This window comes from Bubalus bubalis, chromosome 4, assembly GCF_019923935.1.
Source record: "Bubalus bubalis isolate 160015118507 breed Murrah chromosome 4, NDDB_SH_1, whole genome shotgun sequence".
Lineage (NCBI taxonomy): Eukaryota > Metazoa > Chordata > Mammalia > Artiodactyla > Bovidae > Bubalus > Bubalus bubalis.
The window spans coordinates 154,895,625-154,916,401 of record NC_059160.1 but is presented as its reverse complement, the minus strand read 5'-3'; the positions used below and the strand labels follow the sequence as shown (position 1 = coordinate 154,916,401).

Genomic DNA, 20,777 nt, shown 5'->3' with positions numbered 1-20,777 from the left:
CTGAAATTCTGTGTCCTAGGTAACTTTTCGAAGTAAACTAGGACCATGGGTCACCCTTCCCCCAGGGGACATTTGACAGTGTATAGCGGACATTTGGGAGAAGGCAATAGCACCCCACTCCAGTACTCTTGCCTGGAAAATCCCATGGATGGAGGAGCCTGGTAGGCTGCAGTCCAAGGAGTCGCTAGGAGTAGGACATGACTGAGCGACTTCACTTTCACTTTTCATTTTCATGCATTGGAGAAGGAAATGGCAACCCACTCCAGTGTTCTTGCCTGGAGAATCCCAGGGGGAGCCTGGTGAGCTGCCGTCTATGGGGTCGCACAGAGTCGGACACGACTGAAGCAACTTAGCAGCAGCAGCAGCAGCAGCAGACATTTGACATCTGGAAACATTTTTTTTATTTTTAAACTAGGGTATATGGGTGTGTACTACTGACATCTATATTTTTCATTGACGTATAGTTGATTTACAATCTTGTGTTAGTTTCTGATGCATAGCAAAGTGGTTCAGATATATACATACATCGGAATCTTCATTTTAGATTATTACACAATATTGAATATAGTTCCCTGTGCTATACAGTAGGACCTTGTTATTTGTCTGTTTTATATATAGTAGTGTGTATCTGTTAATCCCAAACTCCTAATTTATCCCTCCCCTCATCTTTCCCTTTTGGTAACCATATGTTTGTTTTCTATGTCTGTGAGTCTAATTCTGTTTTGTAAATAAGCTCATTTGTATCATTTACTAGATTCCACATTTAACTGATACTGTATAATATTTTTCTCTATCTGACTTACTTCACTTCGTGTGATAATTTCTAGATCCATCCATGTTGCTGCAACTGTCATTATTCCATTCTTTTTTTATGACTGAGTAAGGCTATGGTTTTTCCTGTGGTCATGTATGGATGTGAGAGTTGGACTGTGAAGAAGGCTGAGCGCTGAAGAATTGATGCTTTTGAACTGTGGTGTTGGAGAAGACTCTTGAGAGTCCCTTAGACTGCAAGGAGATCCAACCAGTCCATTCTAAAGGAGATCAGCCCTGGGATTTCTTTGGAAGGAATGATGCTAAAGCTGAAACTCCAGTACTTTGGCCACCTCATGCGAAGAGTTGACTCATTGGAAAAGGCTCTGATGCTGGGGGGGATTGGGGGCAGGAGGAGAAGGGGATGACAGAGGATGAGATGGCAGGATGGCATCACTGACTCGATGGACGTGAGTTTGAGTGAACTCCGGGAGTTGGTGAGGGACAGGGAGGCCTGGCGTGCTGCAATTCATGGGGTCGCAAAGAGTCGGACACGACTGAGCGACTGAACTGAACTGAACTGAACTGAATATTCCATTGTGTATATGTACCACATCTTCTTTATCCATTCACATCTTCTTTATCCATTCCTCTGTCTATGGACATTTAGGTTGCTTCCATGTCTTGGCTATTATAAATAGTGTTGGAATGAACACTGAGATGTATGTATCTTTTCAAATTAGAGTTTTCATCTTTTCCAGATATATGTCTAGGAGTGGAATTGCTGGATCATATGGTAAATCTATTTTTAGTTTCTTAAGGAAAATTCATACAGTTCTCTATAGTGGTTGCACCAATTTACATTCCCACCAACAACATAGGAGGGTTCCCTGTTTTTCACACCCTCTCCAGCATTTATTATTTGTAGATTTTTTGATGATGGCCATTCTGACCAGTGTGAAGTGATACCTCATTGTAGTTTTGATTTGCATTTCTCTATGTCTATTGAGTAAAGGCTATGAATGCTACTAACATCTTACAATATATAAGACAGCTCATTACAACAAAGAATGCCCAAAATGTCTATAGTGCTAAGACTGAGAGATTTGACTACTCAGAGTGTGGTCTTTGGGCTGGCAGCTTGGGCACAGTGGAGAAAATTGTTGGCAATCTCATATCGCACTGGAAATCTAGAAAATCAAGACATTTTAACAAGTGACATTTAACAAGATCTCCAGGTGACTTATAAGCACATTAAAGCTTTGAATGTGTTGCTTTTACACTTGTTATTTATTCTTTCTCATTGTCAGTGTGAAAGTATTGTTTTCCAGAGGCTCCAAGAATTCTGATTAATTATAAGCATGAGATGTTGTTTTTTTTAAGTAAAGACTTTATTGGGGCCCCTGCTGCAGCAGGGGGAAGCAAGAACAAATGACGGGCTCCCTTGCTTGCTCACTCCCTGAGTGGGGTGGTGAACTCGTTCCTTGTATGAGGAGAGGATAGAGCTGTGTCCAGGGGACAGGCCAGAGGGATGGCTTAGGTGTTTTGCCCACCCCTTAGAAATAATTTTTGTTTTGTTTTTAGGCTGCACTGTGCAACATGGGGATCTTAGTTCCTTGACCAGGGATGCAACCTGTGCCCCCTGCATTGGAAATGTGGAGTCTTAACCATTTGGGAAGTCCCTAGCACTGGTTTCTAAGGAGAGTATGTTTCCATCTCAGACCTGGGCTAGCCATCCACACCCATGAGACAAACCCCAATAGCAGTGCGTTCCAAGGTTCTGAGCATTGCCCTCAAGCTTGGCACACGTGGTCCTGTGTGTGGCAGCTATGGACTGATTTATGTATGTGAGTGTTGGGGAAGGCCAGTGGGAGCTCTCACCCTTAAAAGAATAGTAGTGTGAACTTGGATACACTTAATCTGCCCATCCTAAGGTCTGACCTCATGGCTGGGGAAGACAAGGCCTCGTCATAGATGTTCAATGTAGGCAGAAGCTCTGGCTACAGCAGGGATGACTTCATGAGTGTGCAACTTGTACAGTTACACAGGACCAAATTTGGAAAGGTTGCACATTTGGTTTAATGCTCTGCTGTTGTCATCTTGAAGCACATAACTTTGATCAAGGCAGCCCTTATTTTCCTTTTGCACTAGGTTCTGCATATTATGCAGCCAATTCTGGGCCTAGAGGAAGGGGTCAGCAATCTGGAATTGCAACCTAATCCTTGTGCCAATCAAAACTGGCTAGCGTGCCCTTTTCACATGTCTGCCATGAGTTGCCAGCCCTTATGTACTTTGATTCATTTACTTATTCAGCATATATTTACTGGCCACTTTTTGCACACTGGGCATTCTTTTAGGTGCTGGATATATCAAGGTACACTTGATCTTAGCCAAAAGGCCGAGAAGCAATGGAAATATCAAAGTAAACAGACAAAATCCATGCCCTCTTGGAGCTCACACTCTCTTGAGGGAGACTCACAGAGGAGACTGTGTGAAATGTTATGGGTGGCAGTATAAACAGGATGTATCTATAGGAAGCATGGACTTCCCTGGTGGATCAGTGATAAAGAATCCGCCTGCAATGCAGGGGATGCAGGAGACCATGAGTTCAGTCCCTGGGTTGGAAAGATCTCCTGGAGGAGGGCATGTCAATTCACTTCCGTATTCTTGCCTGGAGAATCCCATGGACAGAGGAGCCTGGCAGGCTACAGTCTATAGGGTCGCACAGAGTTGGACATGACTGAATACACAATAAACTGTGGAAGATTCTGAAAGAGATGGGAATACCAGACCACCTGATCTGCCGCTTTAGAAACCTATATGCAGGTCAGGAAGCAACAGTTAGAACTGGACATGGAACAACAGACTGGTTCCAAATAGGAAAAGGAGTACGTCAAGGCTGCATATTGTCATCCTGCTTATTTAACTTCTATGCAGAGTACATCATGAGAAATGCTGGGCTGGAAGAAGCACAAGCTGGAATCAAGATTGCTGGGAGAAATATCAATAACCTCAGATATGCAGATGACACCACCCTTATGGCAGAAAGTGAAGAGTTACTAAAAAGCCTCTTGATGAAAGTGAAAGAGGAAAGTGAAAAAGTTGGCTTAAAGCTCAACATTCAGAAAACGAAGATCATGGCATCTGGTTCCATCACTTCATGGGAAATAGATGGGGAAAGGGTGGAAACAGTGTCAGACTTTATTTTTTGGGGCTCCAAAATCACTGCAGATGGTGATTGCAGCCATGAAATTAAAAGACGCTTACTCCTTGGAAGGAAAGTTATGACCAACCTAGATAGCATATTCAAAAGCAGAGACGTTACTTTGCCAACAAAGGTCTGTCTAGTCAAGGCTATGGTTTTTCCTGTGATCATGTATGGATGTAAGAGTTGGACTGTGAAGACAGCTGAGTGCCAAAGAATTGATGCTTTTGAACTGTGGTGTTGGAGAAGACTCTTGAGAGTCCCTTGGACTGCAAGGAGATCCAACCAGTCCATTCTAAAGGAGATCAGCCCTGGGATTTCTTTGGAAGGGATGATGCTAAAGCTGAAACTCCAGTACTTTGGCCACCTCATGCGAAGAGTTGACTCATTGGAAAAGACTCTGATGCTGGGAGGGATTGGGGGCAGGAGGAGAAGGGGATGACAGAGGATGAGATGGCTGGATGGCATCACCAACTCGATGGACGTGAGTTTGAGTGAACTCTGGAAGTTGGTGATGGATAGGGAGGCCTGGCGTGCTGCGATTCATGGGGTCGCAAAGAGTCAGACATGACTGAGAGACTGAACTGAACTGAATTGAAGAGACTGAGCACGCACACATGCACGCACATAGGAAGCATTGATAGGATGGCTGAAAAGACCTCATTGCAAAGGCAACTTTTGAATGAAGATGTAAAGGAAGAGAGTGGCCAGTTTAATAACAGAATAGGCAATGATTTTACCAGCTACAGTGTTTATTAGGGAATAGCAGAGGAATTTCAATTCAGACCATAAGCAAATCCAGAGAAGGAGGAAAAGGATCTTGCTTTTATAGAGAAAAGGGGGGAATTGGGAGGGGCTGCAGTAATCAAAGAGCTTACTGGAAGAAGCTGGGAGCCCCAACTATGGATGCTTCTTATTGGTTGTTCTACTACAGTCTCTTACTAGCTGGAACTAGGGGTGGAGGGAAGTTTTATTCCATGTGTGTGTGTGTGTGTGTGTGTGTGTTTGTGCGCACGCATGCACGTGCGCTCCATCAAGTCTTAATTCTTTGCAACCCCATGGACTGTGGCCTGCAAGGATCCTCTGTCCATGGAGTGGGTTGCCATTTCCTACTCCAGGGGATCTTCCTGACTCAGGGATCAAACTTGCATCCCTTGCACCTCCTGCATTGGCATGAGAATTCTTTTCCACTGTGCCACCTGGGAAGCCCTTTATTCTCTGTGCTGGATGCTAAAGTAGAGGCACCTTCAGGTGGAGAAGTAGGCACTATTTGGAGCAATTGATGATGTGTGGAGGGGCATGAGAATTCTCCCTACTGGCCTGTCCCAGCTCCAACTTTGACTGAGGTTTTTTTTTAAATTCTATAAGAGAATCTGCAGAAATCCAGGGGTGTGGGGAGGCGAGAGCTTTCCAAGTGGAGGGGAAGAGAATGTAAAAGTTCTGAGACTAAACCATGTTAGTCCTGTTTGAAGAACAGAAAGTTGGCATGGCTGGTGTGGAAAGAACAAAATGGAGAATAAAAAAGGTGATGCAGAATCACTCTTATAGAGTCGGGCAGGTCATGGTGCGGGCCTTAAATGTTTCTGTGACTGAGATGGGAAGCTACTCGTTAGACATGATCAGACTTAATGTTTTACCAACATCATCCTACTTTAATCTTGAGGTTAGACTAGAAAAGGTCAAGGGCAAAAGAAGGGAGATCAGTTAGCAGTCTATTGTAACAATCAAGGCAAAAGATGATGGTGATTTATGCATTTAGGTGGTTGAATTCTGTCTTTATTTTAAATGGAAAGGCAACACACCAGATTTAGGGCTAACATAAAAATAGTAGAGCCCAGGATGACACCAAGAGTTCTGACCTGAGCAAACTGAAAAAAAAAAATAGTAGAAACCAATTCAGGGAGAATATCAGGGATTCCATTTGGATTACAGTTGTTCCTTGAACAACATGGGTTTGAACTGCACAGGTTCACTTACATGTGGTTATTTTCCAAGAGTAAATACTACTGTACTTCACAGTCAGTGGTCTATAGAATCCAAGGATGTGCAGAAACCTCAGATATGGATAGCCAACTCAATGTAAGTTATATGTGGATAAACCCCTGCATTGTTCAAGAGTCAACCATGGTTAGGTTGGAGATATCCATTGTTTATCCAGGTGGAGGTAGCAAACTGGGAGTCATGTTCAAGGAAATCTTGATTAAAGATATAAATATCAGATCATCAGCATATAGATATCTGAATGAATACAGATGGAAAATGATGGAAAAAATCTCAAACCTTTGAGTTTTACTGTCACTGGAGTTGTTTCAAAAATAAGGACATGTAAACACCCTGAAGGGCCTAATTGCAAAATTCAGCTAAAGCTGAGGTATACAAACATTTGAAACGGATGTGTCTTCACTGTCTAGTCTCCAAAAAATGATAAAGCAAGAGGAAAAAAATTCTCATCAGTTTAGTTACTTATTTAAAATCTTTATTATGAGTTTATTTTACCCTATACATAGTTCAAATCTTCACACAATTAAGGGGTTTTCATGGTTATCAGGATGAGACTTGGGTTGGAGAGTCCCTGTAGACACCTCCTTCCACAACCTCTCATATCTTGGTTTAATCCACATAGCTAATCATCTTCAAGTAAGAGCTCTTTGAGTTGGCCACTTTCTCAGCTTGCAGCTTTGAGAAAAGCATCATTAGAATCATCCACCTTCTACAACCTAGGGAGGAGATTCGGAGCCAGGATGAATTTCAAGAGCAATTTCATGCTGAACAGCCTGGTAATTTATTTCTTGTGGAGTTCCAGTGTTCAAGTCGACCTGGCTGGAGACAGATGGCTCTGAAGATGGGCTCTGTTGAGGCATTCCTGGAATCATATCGGAAGTTCCTGGCAGGGATTCCTGCTTCAAGGCTTCCTTCTCAAGGGGTTCTGTGTTCTCCTGCATGAATTTAGTCTTCTCCAAGGAACTTGCTATAGATATCAGTGGCTAAATAAAAAGCAGAAGAGCAAACAAAGTCATTCACAGAGACTAAACATTCTCGGCATAGTAGGAATACAATATTGCCATTTTCATGCTCAAGCCTGAGCAAAACTGAAAAAGACATTATCCAGAAAAGCATAAAACAAATCTGACAGTTTCAAGATAATTCACCAATAATTTAACTGCCAAGACAGAGCAAAATTCAACACCTTTTAAAGAAAAACTACACAGTCTAGATGGCCTATACAGTATCACATACATAGTTCAGCACACAGGTAAATAATTACTAGACATGTGAAAAAGTAGGAAAATGTGAACCATAATCTGGATAAAAAATATTTACCAGAAACAGACCTCAAAATGACAAAGATGATGAGATTGGCAGACAAAAACTTAAAAGTGATTGCAGGTTTAAAGGAGAAAAATGGCCATAATGAGTGAAAAGATAGGGTTTATCAGCAGAGTAGATAGGAGCCAGAATGGAATTCTAGAACTGAAAAATAAACTATCCAAAATGAAAAAAAAAATCATTAAATACCTAAATAGGATATTGGACATTGCAGGAGAAAGGATCAGTAAACCTGAAGACAGATCAATAGAAATTATCCAAATTGAAGCACAGAGAAAAAAAAGATGGAAAAAATGAATACAGTCTCAGTGACCTATGAGACTCAAGGAGACATCAAGCATGCATGTAATTGCAGTTCCTGGTGAGGTAGGAAACCTTGGAGCTTAAGTTCTATCCTCAACTTCATCCATTGTCCAGTCAACAGTGGACCCTGTGAGGTACTGCAGAGGTCTGTGAAGCACTTGCCCACATGATCTCTAAGACCGTTCTAACTCCAAAGTGCTATGAGTGAATCTGTGCAGCAAATCTATATATTGTTTCCCATAAAAACGTATTCCTGAAACATAAAGATCTGAAACATGGCTCAGATCTTTATAACAATGGGGTTTTCAGACTTAGAAACAGAATAATGACTTACTTAACTAAAAGATGCCTCTGCTTAATGAAGAGAAACCAATACAAGGACAACTTTAGCCTGTTTTCTTCTAGGTCTGACTCAAATGCTATCTTCTCTGTGAGTCTCTTCTTGATTCCCATAATTTGATGTGATCTCTACCACACAGAGTGCTCTGTTTCTACTTCTCTTTTGACCCATGCACTAGACCAACAGTATTCAATCTGGGGCACTAAAAGCAATGATGGTTTTAAGATATTTAGGAAAATCTTGCAAAACTTTGAGTACAGGCATTAAAATCCATCAGTTAAATCAGCAGGCCTTCTGAAACCCAATGCCACCCATTCTGGGCCTATTTCAGGTAAGTTTTACAGTTCTAGTGATGAAATCTAAAGGTGACAGCAGCAAGGAATAGTTTGCAGTTCACTTGGAGCCAAAAAGAAATCAGAACTTAGACTGCTATTCTATTTGACGTACCTCCACAGCTTCCCTTGTGGGTCAGCTGGTAAAGAATCCATCTGCAATGCGGGAGACCTGGGTTTGATCCCTGGGTTGGGAAGATCCCCTGGAGAAGGGAAAGGCTACCCACTCCGGTATTCTGGCCTGGAGAATTCCATGGAGTGTATAGTCCATGGTGTCACAAAGAGTTGGACACGACTGAGTGACTTTCACGTCACCACCTCCTCACCCTTTATCTAGCTCTTTCAATTTGTACCAGGATGTGGCTCTCCCTTGCCCTGTAAGCAATAAGCTTTCTTTTAGACCCCTGTTGGGTTCCCTTTGCTTCCTTCTAACAGGGGGAATAAATTTCCATAATTACAATTTGCGTGTGAACTCTTTCCTAAAACTGAGAACTTGCTCACAATCCAGGCATCAGGCTGGCTCTCATTTCCCTGACAATTGCCAATTGTCTCACACTTGGCAAAAGAACAGCAAACCTTTTGTTCGTCCAAATCTTGCTAAGGAATATGCTACAGAGTGTGAAACCTCCTGAGTGCAACACAGAGGGACAACTCAAAATACTGATGTGAGCAAAATTTTCCATCATAAAACCAGGGTACAGTTTTGGGAGTCTTTCTTTGCCTTATATATTTACATTTCTATTAACAGTGAAGCAAGGTGTTAGAAAAGGATTAGCGTGGGCAACCGAGGTGATGACAACTTTTGCTTAATGATCTCACCTCTACCATCTCCCAACAACTGCTCAAATGATGAACTGTTCCTGAGGGAGGGTTCCTTCAATTACTGCTTTCAGACTATAGTAGGAAATTATCTCTTTTGATCTACATGTAAAGTATCCAGACTTAAAAATAAATCTATTAATTTTGAGGAAAGCTGAGCATGTTGATATAAATGTACATAAAGCTTAATATTTTCATGTCTTCATCAAAATTGGCTTTGGAAACTAGCAAAAGCTAATAAATTATATAAGACTACATTAAAGATTTTCATGCATAGGAATATAGTGATCATTACAAAGATGTCAGATATCAAGTTCAAGAAGTCAATCTGCTCTCCAGGTGTCATGTACTTTGCAGAAAGCACAAAATAACAGATGGTGTTTTTCAGAAGACTGTGGCAAAAATTGTGGGAGATAAAAGATAAGCTTGTCAGACTAATAAACACAGAGTTGTTGCTAACTATTCTAATAATTCACGACCACTATTAGAGCATCACAGGAGACATCTTGTGGCTTGATCCATAAATGCTGCTGCTAAGCTGCTAAGTCACTTCAGTCTTGTCCGACTCTGTGTGACCCCATAGATGGCAGCCCACCAGGTTCCCCCGTCCCTGGGATTCTCCAGGCAAGAACACTGGAGTGGGTTGCCATTTCGTTCTCCAATGCATGAAAGTGAAAAGTGAAAGGGAAGTTGCTCAGTCATGTCCGACTCTTCGTGACCCCACGGACTGCAGCCTACCAGGCTCCTCCGTCCATGGGATTTTCCAGGCAAGAGTACTGGAGTGGGGTGCCATTGCCTTCTCCAGATACATAAGTAGCATATATTAAATTAGTTAAGTAAACAGTATATAACATAAAATAATATATCTGAAGTATATACTGGAAACCATATTTAGTTTCTGAAAAATATTTAGTAGTTTTTTAAAAGAATTCAAAGAATCTTGTATGAAAATACATTTGTTCCAAGTGATGTTTTAGATTTTTCTAAACTCTGGTTTTTTAAACCAGTAACATGTAAGGTATTTCCTGAAATCTAAAATGCCTTTAAGCATTTTGTTCATTGACAAGGATTTTATTGACAAGAATTGTCAGTAAGATTGATTTACATACAAACATACGGCTGTGGAAGGAAAGTAGGTTTGGGGAACCTCAGTGCACTTCGTGCATTTCCTGGTACCCACCATGGGATGTGGGTGTGTGCCCACTGCTGAGTTTCTCCTCCCTAGCTGGTGGCGATACTTTTCACACTGCTCTTGAATTGCACGTTCTTCTTGCTTCAGCATTTCTGCCATTCTGGTTTCTTTGAGGCTATTTTCATATTCTCTCTGCAGCTGGATCTTCTCTTGTCTATCCTGGGGTGATATGACAGAGTGGAGTCTGGTCAGTCCCCGGAGGCATGGACCCTCCCCAGGGCATCTCTAGAGTCCTGCTTTGGGTTTCAGGTTACTATGAGAAAGCTCACAGCCCTCCCCAGACTGACCTAGCCCTCATGCACACACCTTTTCTTTTGCTTTCGCCGTTTTCCTGTAATGATAAAGCCAGTGAGCCAGGTACTCTATGGGGTCACTGGGCTGAACCATCGCCACTTCTGCCAGAGCCTGGGCCAGGCGATTTCCAAAGCACCTCTTCAGGTAATTGGTTTCCATCCTGGCGGGCTTCGGAAACATCAAAAGAGGGTCACAATCTAATTGGACTTAAAACAAAAAAAAATAGACACATTCTAACCAATGGAGATTCATTTGGGGACAAAAGTGAGATGTTTCTGGGAGCCCATCCTTCCCCTAAATTACCAATAAATATATATGCACTTGCCAATAGCTCTTACATTCAAATGAACCTTTTCTAAAGCTTTCCAGCTGTCCTAGGTCACAAAATAGGTCCTGGGGTTCATCTGGCCAGGAGCTTGGTGGATGGGTATTTAAGAGTGGCTGAGGCCTCCACTTACCCACACATCTCTACTCTTGAGTAGGGAGGAAATAGCTGAGCAGGCAGGAGGGTGTAAGAGGGTCTCTGGGTACCTAGCAAGCACACTATTGTGAGGTTAAAAGCTACAGTCATCTATGACATAGATAAGACAGGCTTATATATTTCACCACGGACCACTGAGAAGCCCTGAGGCAGAGAGGGAGGGAAAATGCCTGGCACCGTAGCTACTGCCCAGGGCTACCTGAACAGAGGTGTATGCAGCAGTAGGAGCACAGACTCCAAGATCAAACAGACCAAGTTCCAGTCCTGGGTCTCCTGTTTATTAGCTGTGTGATCTTCAGCAAGTTACCAAGTCTCTCTGAGCCTCAGCTTTCTGATCTAGGAACAGAATAACAACCATATGTATTTCATAATTGTGAGGATTAGAAGAGATACTAAATACATGTGAAGCACATAGCTTGGTGAGTAATAAATGTTTACTATTAGCTGTTACAGTGGAAGATTGTGACATGAAATCGCCTGGCACCCAGCCTCTTCCTGACCATCTTCATATTTCTGAAGCTGACACATTTTAACTTCAAAAGAGCTAATAATAAAGTGAATAATAGGCTTAGATCAAGTCCTAACATTTTCTGGAGGCACTTTTCAGTTTAAGGAGGGAAAGGTAAGTAGATTGATAGATATGAATATGGAAAAAAATTCCTAGCTCTTTCCACTGCAAAGGCCTAGAACCCAAAACACCTCAGTAGCAATGAACACACAGTCTGCTTTTTTTTGTAATTGAAATATAGTTGATTAGTAATGTTTTAATTTCTGCTATACAGCAAAATGATTCAGTTATACACATACATTAAAACATGTATTCTTTTTATATTCTTTTCGATTATGGTTTACCACAGAATATTGAATATAGTTCCCTGTGCTATACAATAGGACTTGTTGTTTATCCATTTTTTATATAATAGTTTGCATCTGCTAACCCCAAGCTCCCAGCTCATTTCCACCCACCACCCACCCCACCCACCTAGCCTCAGATAGAATTTGCTTTTAAATAGCCTTAACAACTTAAAAGGAATCAGGGTTCCTTGGAGAAAGGACCAAGATCAAGGCAGGAAAAGTCAAATAAACCTGGAATATTTTGCTGTCCCCCCAAAATAAGAAAATGCTAAAAAATAAAATGGTTGGGGACAGAGGAGTCAGCTTGAAGGGGCTGCTGCTGCTGCTGCTGCTAAGTCGCTTCAGTCGTGTCTGACTCTGTGCGACCGCATAGAGGGCAGCCCACCAGGCTCCCCCATCCCTGGGATTCTCCAGGCAAGAACCCTGGAGTGGGTTGCCATTTCCTTCTCCAATGCATGAAAGTGAAAAGTGAAAGTGAAGTCGCTCAGTCGTGTCCGACTCTTAGCGATCCCATAGACTGCAGCCCACCAGACTTCTCCATCCATGGGATTTTCCAGGCAAGAGTACTGGAGTGGGGTGCCATTGCCTTCTCCGTTGAAGGGGCTATTACTAGCCAAATCTGAAGTAATTTGGCCACCAAAATTAGTAATGACTGTTGTTTGACTGTTGTTATTGTTCAGTTGCTAAGTCGTGTCTGATTCTGCAACCCCATGGACTGCAGCACACCAGGCTTCTCTGTCCTTCACTAGCTCCTGGAGTTGGCTCAAACTTATGTCCATTGAGCTGGTGATGCCATCCAACCATCTCATCCTCTGTTGCTCCCTTCTTTACTTGCCCTCAATCTTTCCAAGCATCAGAGTCTTTTCCAATGAGTTGGCTCTTTGCATCAGGTGGCCAAAGTATTGGAGTTTTAGCTTCAACAATAATGACTGTAATGGATTATAATCAACTGAATAAAGTAAGAATCCATGAGTCCATATAAGAATAAATTACTGAATGGGAGAGCAGGCAAATTCTTTCATAAAGAAGAATGCCAACTAATAAATGTGGAAAGAAAAATGAAATTTTAAAATATTTTGTAATGATAATATAACTGAACAATCATCAGTGAACACTAAAACTTGGTGAATATTTGACAAGAAGTAGGATATTCATATAGTCCCAAAGTTTCTCTCCACAAATTATGGATTAACTCCAAAAAGAAATACAGAAACTTCACAGTGGTAAAACCTGACAGGCACAATGTTAACCAAATGATCAAAGCAAACATCACCCATAAAGGGACAAAATAACATTATGTGTCTCCTGATGTGATGCACTTTGTCCTGGGACACAATACTTTTCTGTAGATTCTTGCCCCAAATGCAAAAATGGAATCTGATATCAAACAAAGCCAAGTTGAGAGAAAGTCTGTAACTGGGGTATACTCTTAAAATGTCAACATCAGGAAAGACAAAAAAGATGAGGCACTGGTCCAGATCAAAGGAGCCTAAACAGCCATCCCAACTAAATTCAATATATGATCCTTAGTTGGATGTAGACCAGAAGATAGAATTCTGTAAAGGACGTTGTTGGGAAAACTGAATGTGAACTCTAAGTTCCATAATAGAATTGTATCAAGGTTAAACTTCCTGGTTGTGGTAATTGAAATATGAGTAAGAAAATGTCCTTGTCCCTAGGAGATATACAGTGTGTCAGGGCAGAATAATGGCTCCCAAAGGTGTTCACAAAGTAATACCTGGAATCTATGAACTACGTTACCTTATATGACAAAGAGGAGTTTGCAGATGTGATTAAATTAAGCATTTTTTTGTTTTGGGGAAATTATACTGGATTATCCAGATATGCAGGCTTTCCAGGTGGCTCAGTGGTAAAGAATCTGCCTGTCAGTGCAGGAGACGTGGCTTCAATCCCTGGGTCTGGAAGATTACCTAGAGAATGAAATGGTAACCCACTTCAGTATTCTTGCTTGGGAAATCCTGTGGACAGAAGATCCTGGCGGGTTATAGACCACGGGGTTATAGTCAGACACAATTTAGGCATTAAAATAACAACAAATCTAGGTAGGCACAATGTAATCACAGGAGTCTTTATAAGAAGGACACAGTAAAGTCAGACAGGGTAGAAGGAGGCGTGGTGATGGCAGCAGAGGGAGAAAAGGAGATGTGATTCAGGACCATGAGCCAAGGAGGGTGGGTGGCCTCTGGAAGCTGGAAAAGGCAAGGAAAGGGATCTTTCCTAGGGCATCCAGGAGGAACCAGCCCTGCTGAAACACTCTGATGTTAACCCTGTACGATTCATCTTGGATCTCAAATTTCAAAAACTGTAAGATAATAAATGTGTGTTTAAAGTCACTACGTTTGGGGTAGTGGTGAAGGGCGGGATGGGAATATGTGGTGGCTCCTTCTGCCAATCTGTGACTAATGCACCTGAACCAAAGCACCCAAATAAACTACTTTCTACACCCCATCTCATCAAAGTATGGCCCACAATCAGCAGCATTGCATCACCTGAGAGTTGTTGAAATGCAGAGTCTCAGGTCCCACCTTAGACTTACAGAATGAGAGTCTGCATTTTAACAGAATCCCCAGGTGATACACAGTTACAGGTCTCCTTTGCCTTAATCTCAGTACAACTACCCTTCTCAGGTGGCAGAATCACCAAGTTTGGAGCAGATAGTTCATCCAGTTTGCCACACTTATCGCAGTGTGGCAGCCACTGAGGACCAAACGTTGCCGAGCCTTCCATCTGTCAGCGCTCATGCTGGCACTTACTATCTCAACCAACATTTAGTGAAGCATCTCGTGCCCAGCACTGCCCCACATAAACTGAAACAAGACATGGGAGAGGCTAGTCAAGAACTGTGCAAAACAACTAGCCCAGGGAAGGCTGCAGATCGTGGGGGAGATGAAAAAGGTTGAAAGACTTCCTGGAGGTGGGGGCACCTGTGCTCGTTCTGAAAGGAGTGCCAACTAAAGAATGTTTCCAGCCAGCTGGCTCCACAAGGACTGAGTCATTAGCAGTTGTTCACTGAGTCACTAACACGGCCTGAAAAGAGTTCAGGGTGGAAGTCAGGGATGAGATACTCTACTCTCTGGGAAAACGGACAGAATACATCTTCAGATAGAAATTTTCAGGAGAAAAATTTATAAACCCAATTTCTTGCATCTTACATACTTAGAAAAGCAATAAAATAATTAAACTGTGTGCTTGATAACTAGCAGTAAACTTTTACCTAGATATGTGTTTGACTGCAGGTACCCGTTCTCCAAATCTCCTATACGCTGACCTCTGCCCTCACCTCTTCCATGCTGAAGCAGTTTCTCAGAGTTGTCTGAGAGGCTGTCTGTAGGGCTATAATCCTCAGTTAAGTCCCCAAATAAAACTGAATTTACAGCTCTTAGATGTGTTATTCCCGCCCCTCCCCCCCCCCCCCCCCCCCTCGCCCAGTGGACAGGATCCAAGCAGAAGTCACCAGCAGGTGCAAAAGCGCTAGGTTTAGAAAATACCAGGATGTTAGATTGCTACACTCTTCTCTGGCCTTAAGCAGTGCGGGCTTCACCTACAGGTAGCATTTGCGCACCTCCATTCCCGGCCCCGCCCCGCCCCGCCAAGGTCAGCCTCTGTCCTTGCTCTCTCCGTGTGCACTGCGCTTGCCAGTCTCGCTTTGTCGATTCCTCCTTTTGGCTGGCCCCTCCTCACAGCCTCTAAATTGAACATCCTGTCTCTGCTCACCTACCCTGGTACTTCCGGCTCTCCATCCAGCACCCTGCACACCTCGGGCGCAGCTTCCTCTCAGCTGCGCATCCTACCTCGCCCCACTCCTCCAGCTTCTCTCTGCAGCATCTACTCCTCCGTACACTCCCCTCCCCCCTCAACCCCCATCATCGCTCACGCCCTGGCCCGCGCGCCCCCTCGTCTAACCTCGGCCCAGCGTTGTCAGCTTAGCTCTCAGCGCGCACTCTTCTCTCTCTGACCCAGGCAGTCTTCAGCCCAGGGGCGCGCGAGCTCGTTGCGTAGCAACGGGACGCTCTCTGCAGGTAGGTAGGCGCATGCGTCAGGCGCCAGCCTCTAGAATGCCTTTTGGGAAGAACAGCTTCCGGTGCTGGGCTGGGTTCCAGCGGGCAGAGGCAGCTTTGGCCCTTGGACCTTACCAGTGGTGCGAGAGAGGAATAGCTCAGCGCAGGGCGGCACCTCTGTGGCTGAGTCCTCCTCCTCCTCCTCACTATTGAGCAGCGCCGCGCCTTTTGGAGGGGCGGGGGAGGCGGGTCTGGGATAGAAAAGCTACCGAAGCTCTCGAAATCCAGGTCAGGTAAAATTCGGGGTACCCAGTTAAATTTGAATTTCAGAGAAATAAGAAATCACTGTTTAGCACAAGTATAGTAGAGTGTATAATACAAAATCGTTTCTTGTTTATCCGAAATTTTAAATTTAACTGGCCACCGTATTCCATCCCTTCCTCTCCCACTCGGCCGGCTTTATCCCAAACGTGAGCGAGGAACCTCTGTTTCTTCGGACAGCTTCGCCAGGCTTAAGGCAGCTGTTTCTGTGGAAATGGGATTTCTTATGTTGAGCCAAGATGCCTGTTGGTGTGTCTGAAAAATATGCCTTACAACAGGCTGGGTATTTTTGCTCTTTCGTGGAGAGGAAGCAAGCCAAACGAAGTAACGAGTTTCACCTGGGTTCTGTTGAGACGAGGCAGCCGTTTCTGCTTACCGAGACTATGGTCTTCTTCTCTTGTGTTAGCTTTCTGGAGTTGCAGCAGGAATTTGTTCCAGATTTCCTGCACTGCAGGCAGATTCTTTACTGCCCGAGCCACCAGGAAAAAGTCCTTTAAATTGCTAGTGTGTTTCAAATGGAATTGAGATGTCAATGTAGTTATTCTTGTCTTTAGAATATTATCCCATTGAAGAAGTGCAATTAGGATACTGTGTTCCATACTCAGTTATAATCATTCTTTTTTCTGTGTGGGTAAGATGCCAGTGCCAGCTAGGTAGGGCATTAAATTTGTGCCGGGTTTTGGTTTGTCTTTATGACAATGTGGATACACAAGTACACATTCCTTTCCCCATAGCGGTTGTTAATACCAAAGAGGGCATACTAGATGCAATTTCTGCATCTTGCATCCCCCCCTCCCCCCCGCCCACGCCACGCCTTCACAGTATGTCCTCACTCCTGGTTTTGGAGACCTTCCTCATTCTCTTTTTATTTGCACAATAATCCATTGTGTGGCTGTACCTTAACGATGGATTCCCAATTTGGTTATTGTTAGTGATAGTGCAAAACAACTCTGTGTATGTATTGTAACAGAGCGTAGGGAGCTCAGCCCTTAGAATGCAGCAGTTGCTCTGGACACCCCTTAGCGGGCATTGGTCCGGCTCAGCCATTAGTCAGTACAGGTAGTGGGCCCGCCCATAACCAACCAACCAGCCATCAGTGAGTGACCGTTAGCGGTCCTGCTTAACCATTGGTTGTTGCTGTAGTGGGCTCCACCCACAAGCAGCCACCTGTCAGCTACCGTTTCTCAGGAACACAGCCGAGGATCTGTTGGTGGAGTAGTGATCTGTGGAGTGGTGGTCCTCAGGTGCAGAGTGCGGTAAGAGGCGGATCCAGGCCTTCTCCATGGAGCCCTCCAGTTCACCTGGCCTCGGGCCAATGGGCGGGCTGGAGGGCCCAGGGAACAGGCCGGGGGCTCTGTCCTGCAAAGTTTCAGAGCCCTTGCCAGGGCCACCCCTTGGCCTTAGCCCTGGGTTGAGGCAGCAGTGAACCTCTCCCCTATTCCTACTAGCGGTGGCTGCCTGTGGAATCTGTTCCTCCCCACACCCCGCAACTTTTGGGCAGAACATTTACAGGAACACCGTTACCTGACCATGATCTGATACCAAGAAGTTTGCAACAACTAACGCCACTCCTCTCTCATCTTTCCTAGAAAAGGGCTTGGCCGAGAGCTTTTGGGGACTTTGGGGTTTTTAAGGCATGAGCCACCCAGTTCCTTGCATGGCCCTGCAATAAACCTTTCTCGGTTCCAAACTCTGACGCTTTGGTATTGTTTTGGCCTCACTGTGTGACAGGCATATGGGCTTGGATCTCAGTAATAATATCACTTCATATTTTTGTAAGATAGGATCCCAGATATGAAATTGATGAGTCCAATGGTAAATACATATGTAATTTTCAAGATATTTACAAATCCTTCTCCATGGTGTTATGCCATTTTGTACTCCTATCAATGAGAGAGAGAGTAGGTTTGAGATCTATGAATGGAAATCAAGGGGTCATTGTTTCTACAATTTTGTGCAGAATATTAGGTGCAATTGTTTAGGGACAGGTCTAGACACGCATTCTGTCCCCTGAAATTGCTCATGTCTGAATATAACATATTCAGTGTGTATTTTTTGAAAATACATTTCATCATATTCTCAGAGGAATCTGAATTCCATATGGGTAATTCAAAGGTGATCACTGTTTTCAAAGCACCTGAGACAGAATGGTTACTGCATTCCTCCCACCCTCCCTCTTTCTTTTATTCTTCCTTCCTTTCTTGTCTAAGATTATTCTTGTCCAGATTCATTAGTAAATTGGGACATTACTGAGAGAGTGGAGAAACTCATTCACTTGCCCATGGAGGGCCAGCTGTGTCCACAGTGTGAGTGAGCCATACTTTTTGAGGAGCTAGAGAAACTTGTCCTCTTGTGGGAGGACAGACATATGCATACACAGAGAGTGCTCAGGTAGTGTGACAAATGCTGTATGAACTGCTTGGGGAAGGAGGACTGTCTTTGCATTGCCTGGGAGACAGTTGTATGAGCCACAGCAGGGAGAAATGAGAGGGGATTGATGTCTTGCAGGTGAGGAAGTATTTTCCAAACTGAAGGAGATTGAGGGTGCCATCACATGCAAAAGTCATGGAGACGGGAACATGCAAGACATGAGCAGCAGGATGGCAAGATCTTCTGTGTAGTTAAAGCCCAGGAGCCAGAATTGATATCTGGAAGTGAGCCTGGAAAGAAAAGTGGAGCCAAAGCACGAGGAACTTCATATGCTATTCTTGGAAGGTTGGATTTTTTTTTTTTAACTCTTTGGCCTTGAGATATTTGGAGTTTTAAAAAATTTGAGGTGGATGATTGTGATATTTTCAAGAAATAACTCGCATGGCTTGCAACGAACATCTTAAGTCATGTAGGATAACAGCTCTGGAATTAAGAGTTGGCTATAATTCCCTCTCCATCATGCACAACCCGTGTGATCCTGGGCTGTTTGCTTACACTCTTTGTGCCTGGTCATCCTCATCTGCACAGTGGGGCTAAGGATACCATGTTCAGGTATGCTGTGAGGATTTAATAAGACATGCATCTCTTGTCATATGGACATCTCACAATAATGAAAGTAACCCTTCTCTGACTCTTGGACTCCAGGGTCCTTCAGGATTTGGAAACTATTCTAGTTGTGGCAACTTTTGTGGAGTCATTTTGGAAACTGCTAGAAGCATCCTGGAGCCAGCTTGCTTGTGCCCTGATGTGCTGATGGCAGGTGCCCATGGCTGGTGACAGAAGGTAAGGCTTTGTTGGCCTCACTGGACTCTGCCTTGACTGTGCCTTCATTGAAAATTTCCTGCACTAATGCAAAACGTTTATCTTTTAGAAGTTTTTATTTAGCAATTAGAAATGGAGTCAGCATATCTTCAAAAGTTTCTTGGGACATGTCTAACTGAAGGTCTTGCAGAAGTGGCAAGGATGCGTCCAGTGGATCCAATAGAATATTTAGCACTGTGGATTTATAAGTATAAGAAAAATGTGACCATGGAGAAACAGGTAAATATGGATATAGTTTTAAAAATTTATTATTTATCAAAGAATAGTTGGTTTACAATATTAGTTTTAGATGTACAGTAAAGTGACTCAGATCCATGTATGTATTATATGCATATATATTTTTTAGGTTCTTTTCCCATATAGATTATTACTAAATAGTCAGTATAGTTCTCTGCGCTGTACAGTAGGTCCTTCTTTACTAATACGTAGTAGGGTGTATACATTACTTCCAGATTCCTAATTTATCCCTCCCCTCTCCCCGAACCTTTCCTTTCCCTTTTGGTAACCATAGCTTTGTTTTCTATGTCTTTGTGTCTGTTCCTGTTTTATAAATAAGTTTGTGTGTATCATTTTTTAGATTTTGCATATAAGTGATATTGTATAACCTTTGTCTTTGTGTGACTTACTTAGTATTATAATCTCTAGGTCCATCCATGTTGCTGCAAATGGCATTCTTTTTTTGTGGCTGAGTAGTATGCTTTTGTCTGAGAAGGCGATGGCACCCCACTCCAGTCCTCTTGCCTGGAAAAATCCCATGGATGGAGGAGCCTGGTAGGCTGCAGTCCATGGGGTCTCGAAGAGTCGGACACAACTGAACAACTTCACTTTCCCTTTCCACTTTCATGCACTGGAGAAGGAAATGGCAACCCACTCCAGTGTTCTTGCCTGGAGAATCCCAGGGACGGGGGAGCCTGGTGGGCTGCCATCTATGGGGTCGCACAGAGTTGGACACAACTGAAGTGGCTTAGCAGCAGCAGCAGTGTGCCTTTGTATATATGCACCACATTTCTTTATCCATTTAACTATCACTGAACTGTTAGGTTGCTTCCATGTCTTGACTATTGTGAACAGTGCTTAAGTGAACATTGGGATGCATGTATCTTTTTGAAATAGAGTTTTCTACAGATATATGTCCAGGAGTGGAATTGAAGGATCATGTGGGTTCTATTTTTCATGTTTTAAGGAACCTCCATACTTTTCTCCATGGTGATTGTACCAATTTACATTCCCACCAACAGTGTAGGGAAGGGTTCCTTTTACTCAATACAGCCTCCAACATTGTTTGTA

General features: G+C 43.3%; 2 protein-coding genes across 16 annotated transcripts in view; one reads left to right on the top strand and one right to left on the bottom strand.

The window, feature by feature from the left end:
* Positions 1-6,409: 6,409 nt before the first annotated feature.
* Positions 6,410-15,961, bottom strand: DYDC2 (DPY30 domain containing 2). 7 transcript variants are annotated; one of them, XM_044942359.2, is made up of 6 exons: positions 15,823-15,957; positions 13,660-13,829; positions 11,243-11,379; positions 10,575-10,768; positions 10,257-10,427; positions 6,410-6,939 (listed from the first exon to the last, which is right to left on the bottom strand). In XM_044942359.2, the coding sequence occupies exons 4-6, from the start codon at positions 10,740-10,742 to the stop codon at positions 6,673-6,675; spliced, it is 606 nt and encodes a 201-aa protein (XP_044798294.1). In that variant the 5' UTR covers positions 10,743-10,768; positions 11,243-11,379; positions 13,660-13,829; positions 15,823-15,957; the 3' UTR covers positions 6,410-6,672. The 7 variants fall into 7 exon arrangements, with proteins under 7 accessions (XP_044798294.1, XP_025140620.2, XP_025140621.2 ...); XM_025284835.3 differs by having other exon boundaries at positions 10,575-10,730; XM_025284836.3 differs by having other exon boundaries at positions 10,575-10,730; positions 11,296-11,379.
* Positions 15,801-20,777, top strand: part of DYDC1 (DPY30 domain containing 1) — a 32,255-nt gene continuing 27,278 nt past the window's right edge. Inside the window, exons 1-4 of one of the 9 annotated variants that reach the window (XM_044942366.2) lie at positions 15,812-15,938; positions 18,747-18,953; positions 19,314-19,451; positions 19,540-19,709. In XM_044942366.2, the coding sequence (XP_044798301.2) occupies positions 19,563-19,709 (147 nt within the window). In that variant the 5' untranslated portion in view covers positions 15,812-15,938; positions 18,747-18,953; positions 19,314-19,451; positions 19,540-19,562. Of the gene's footprint in view, positions 15,939-16,067; positions 16,211-17,330; positions 17,495-18,746; positions 18,954-18,985; positions 19,221-19,313; positions 19,452-19,539; positions 19,710-20,777 lie in introns of those variants that run through there. The other 8 variants (XM_044942362.2, XM_044942365.2, XM_044942364.2 and 5 more) reach the window with 8 other exon arrangements.

Excerpts from the sequence above, each read along its gene's own strand:
- DYDC2 (XM_025284833.3), bottom strand. The coding sequence starts at position 10,742 with ATGTTTCCGAAGCCCGCCAGGATGGAAACCAATTACCTGAAGAGGTGC. Across the intron at positions 10,428-10,574 it reads CGGCGAAAGCAAAAGAAAAG|GATAGACAAGAGAAGATCCA; the intron begins GTGTGTGCATGA and ends ATATCACCCCAG. Across the intron at positions 6,940-10,256 it reads GCACACACCCACATCCCATG|CCACTGATATCTATAGCAAG; the intron begins GTGGGTACCAGG and ends CTTTTTATTTAG.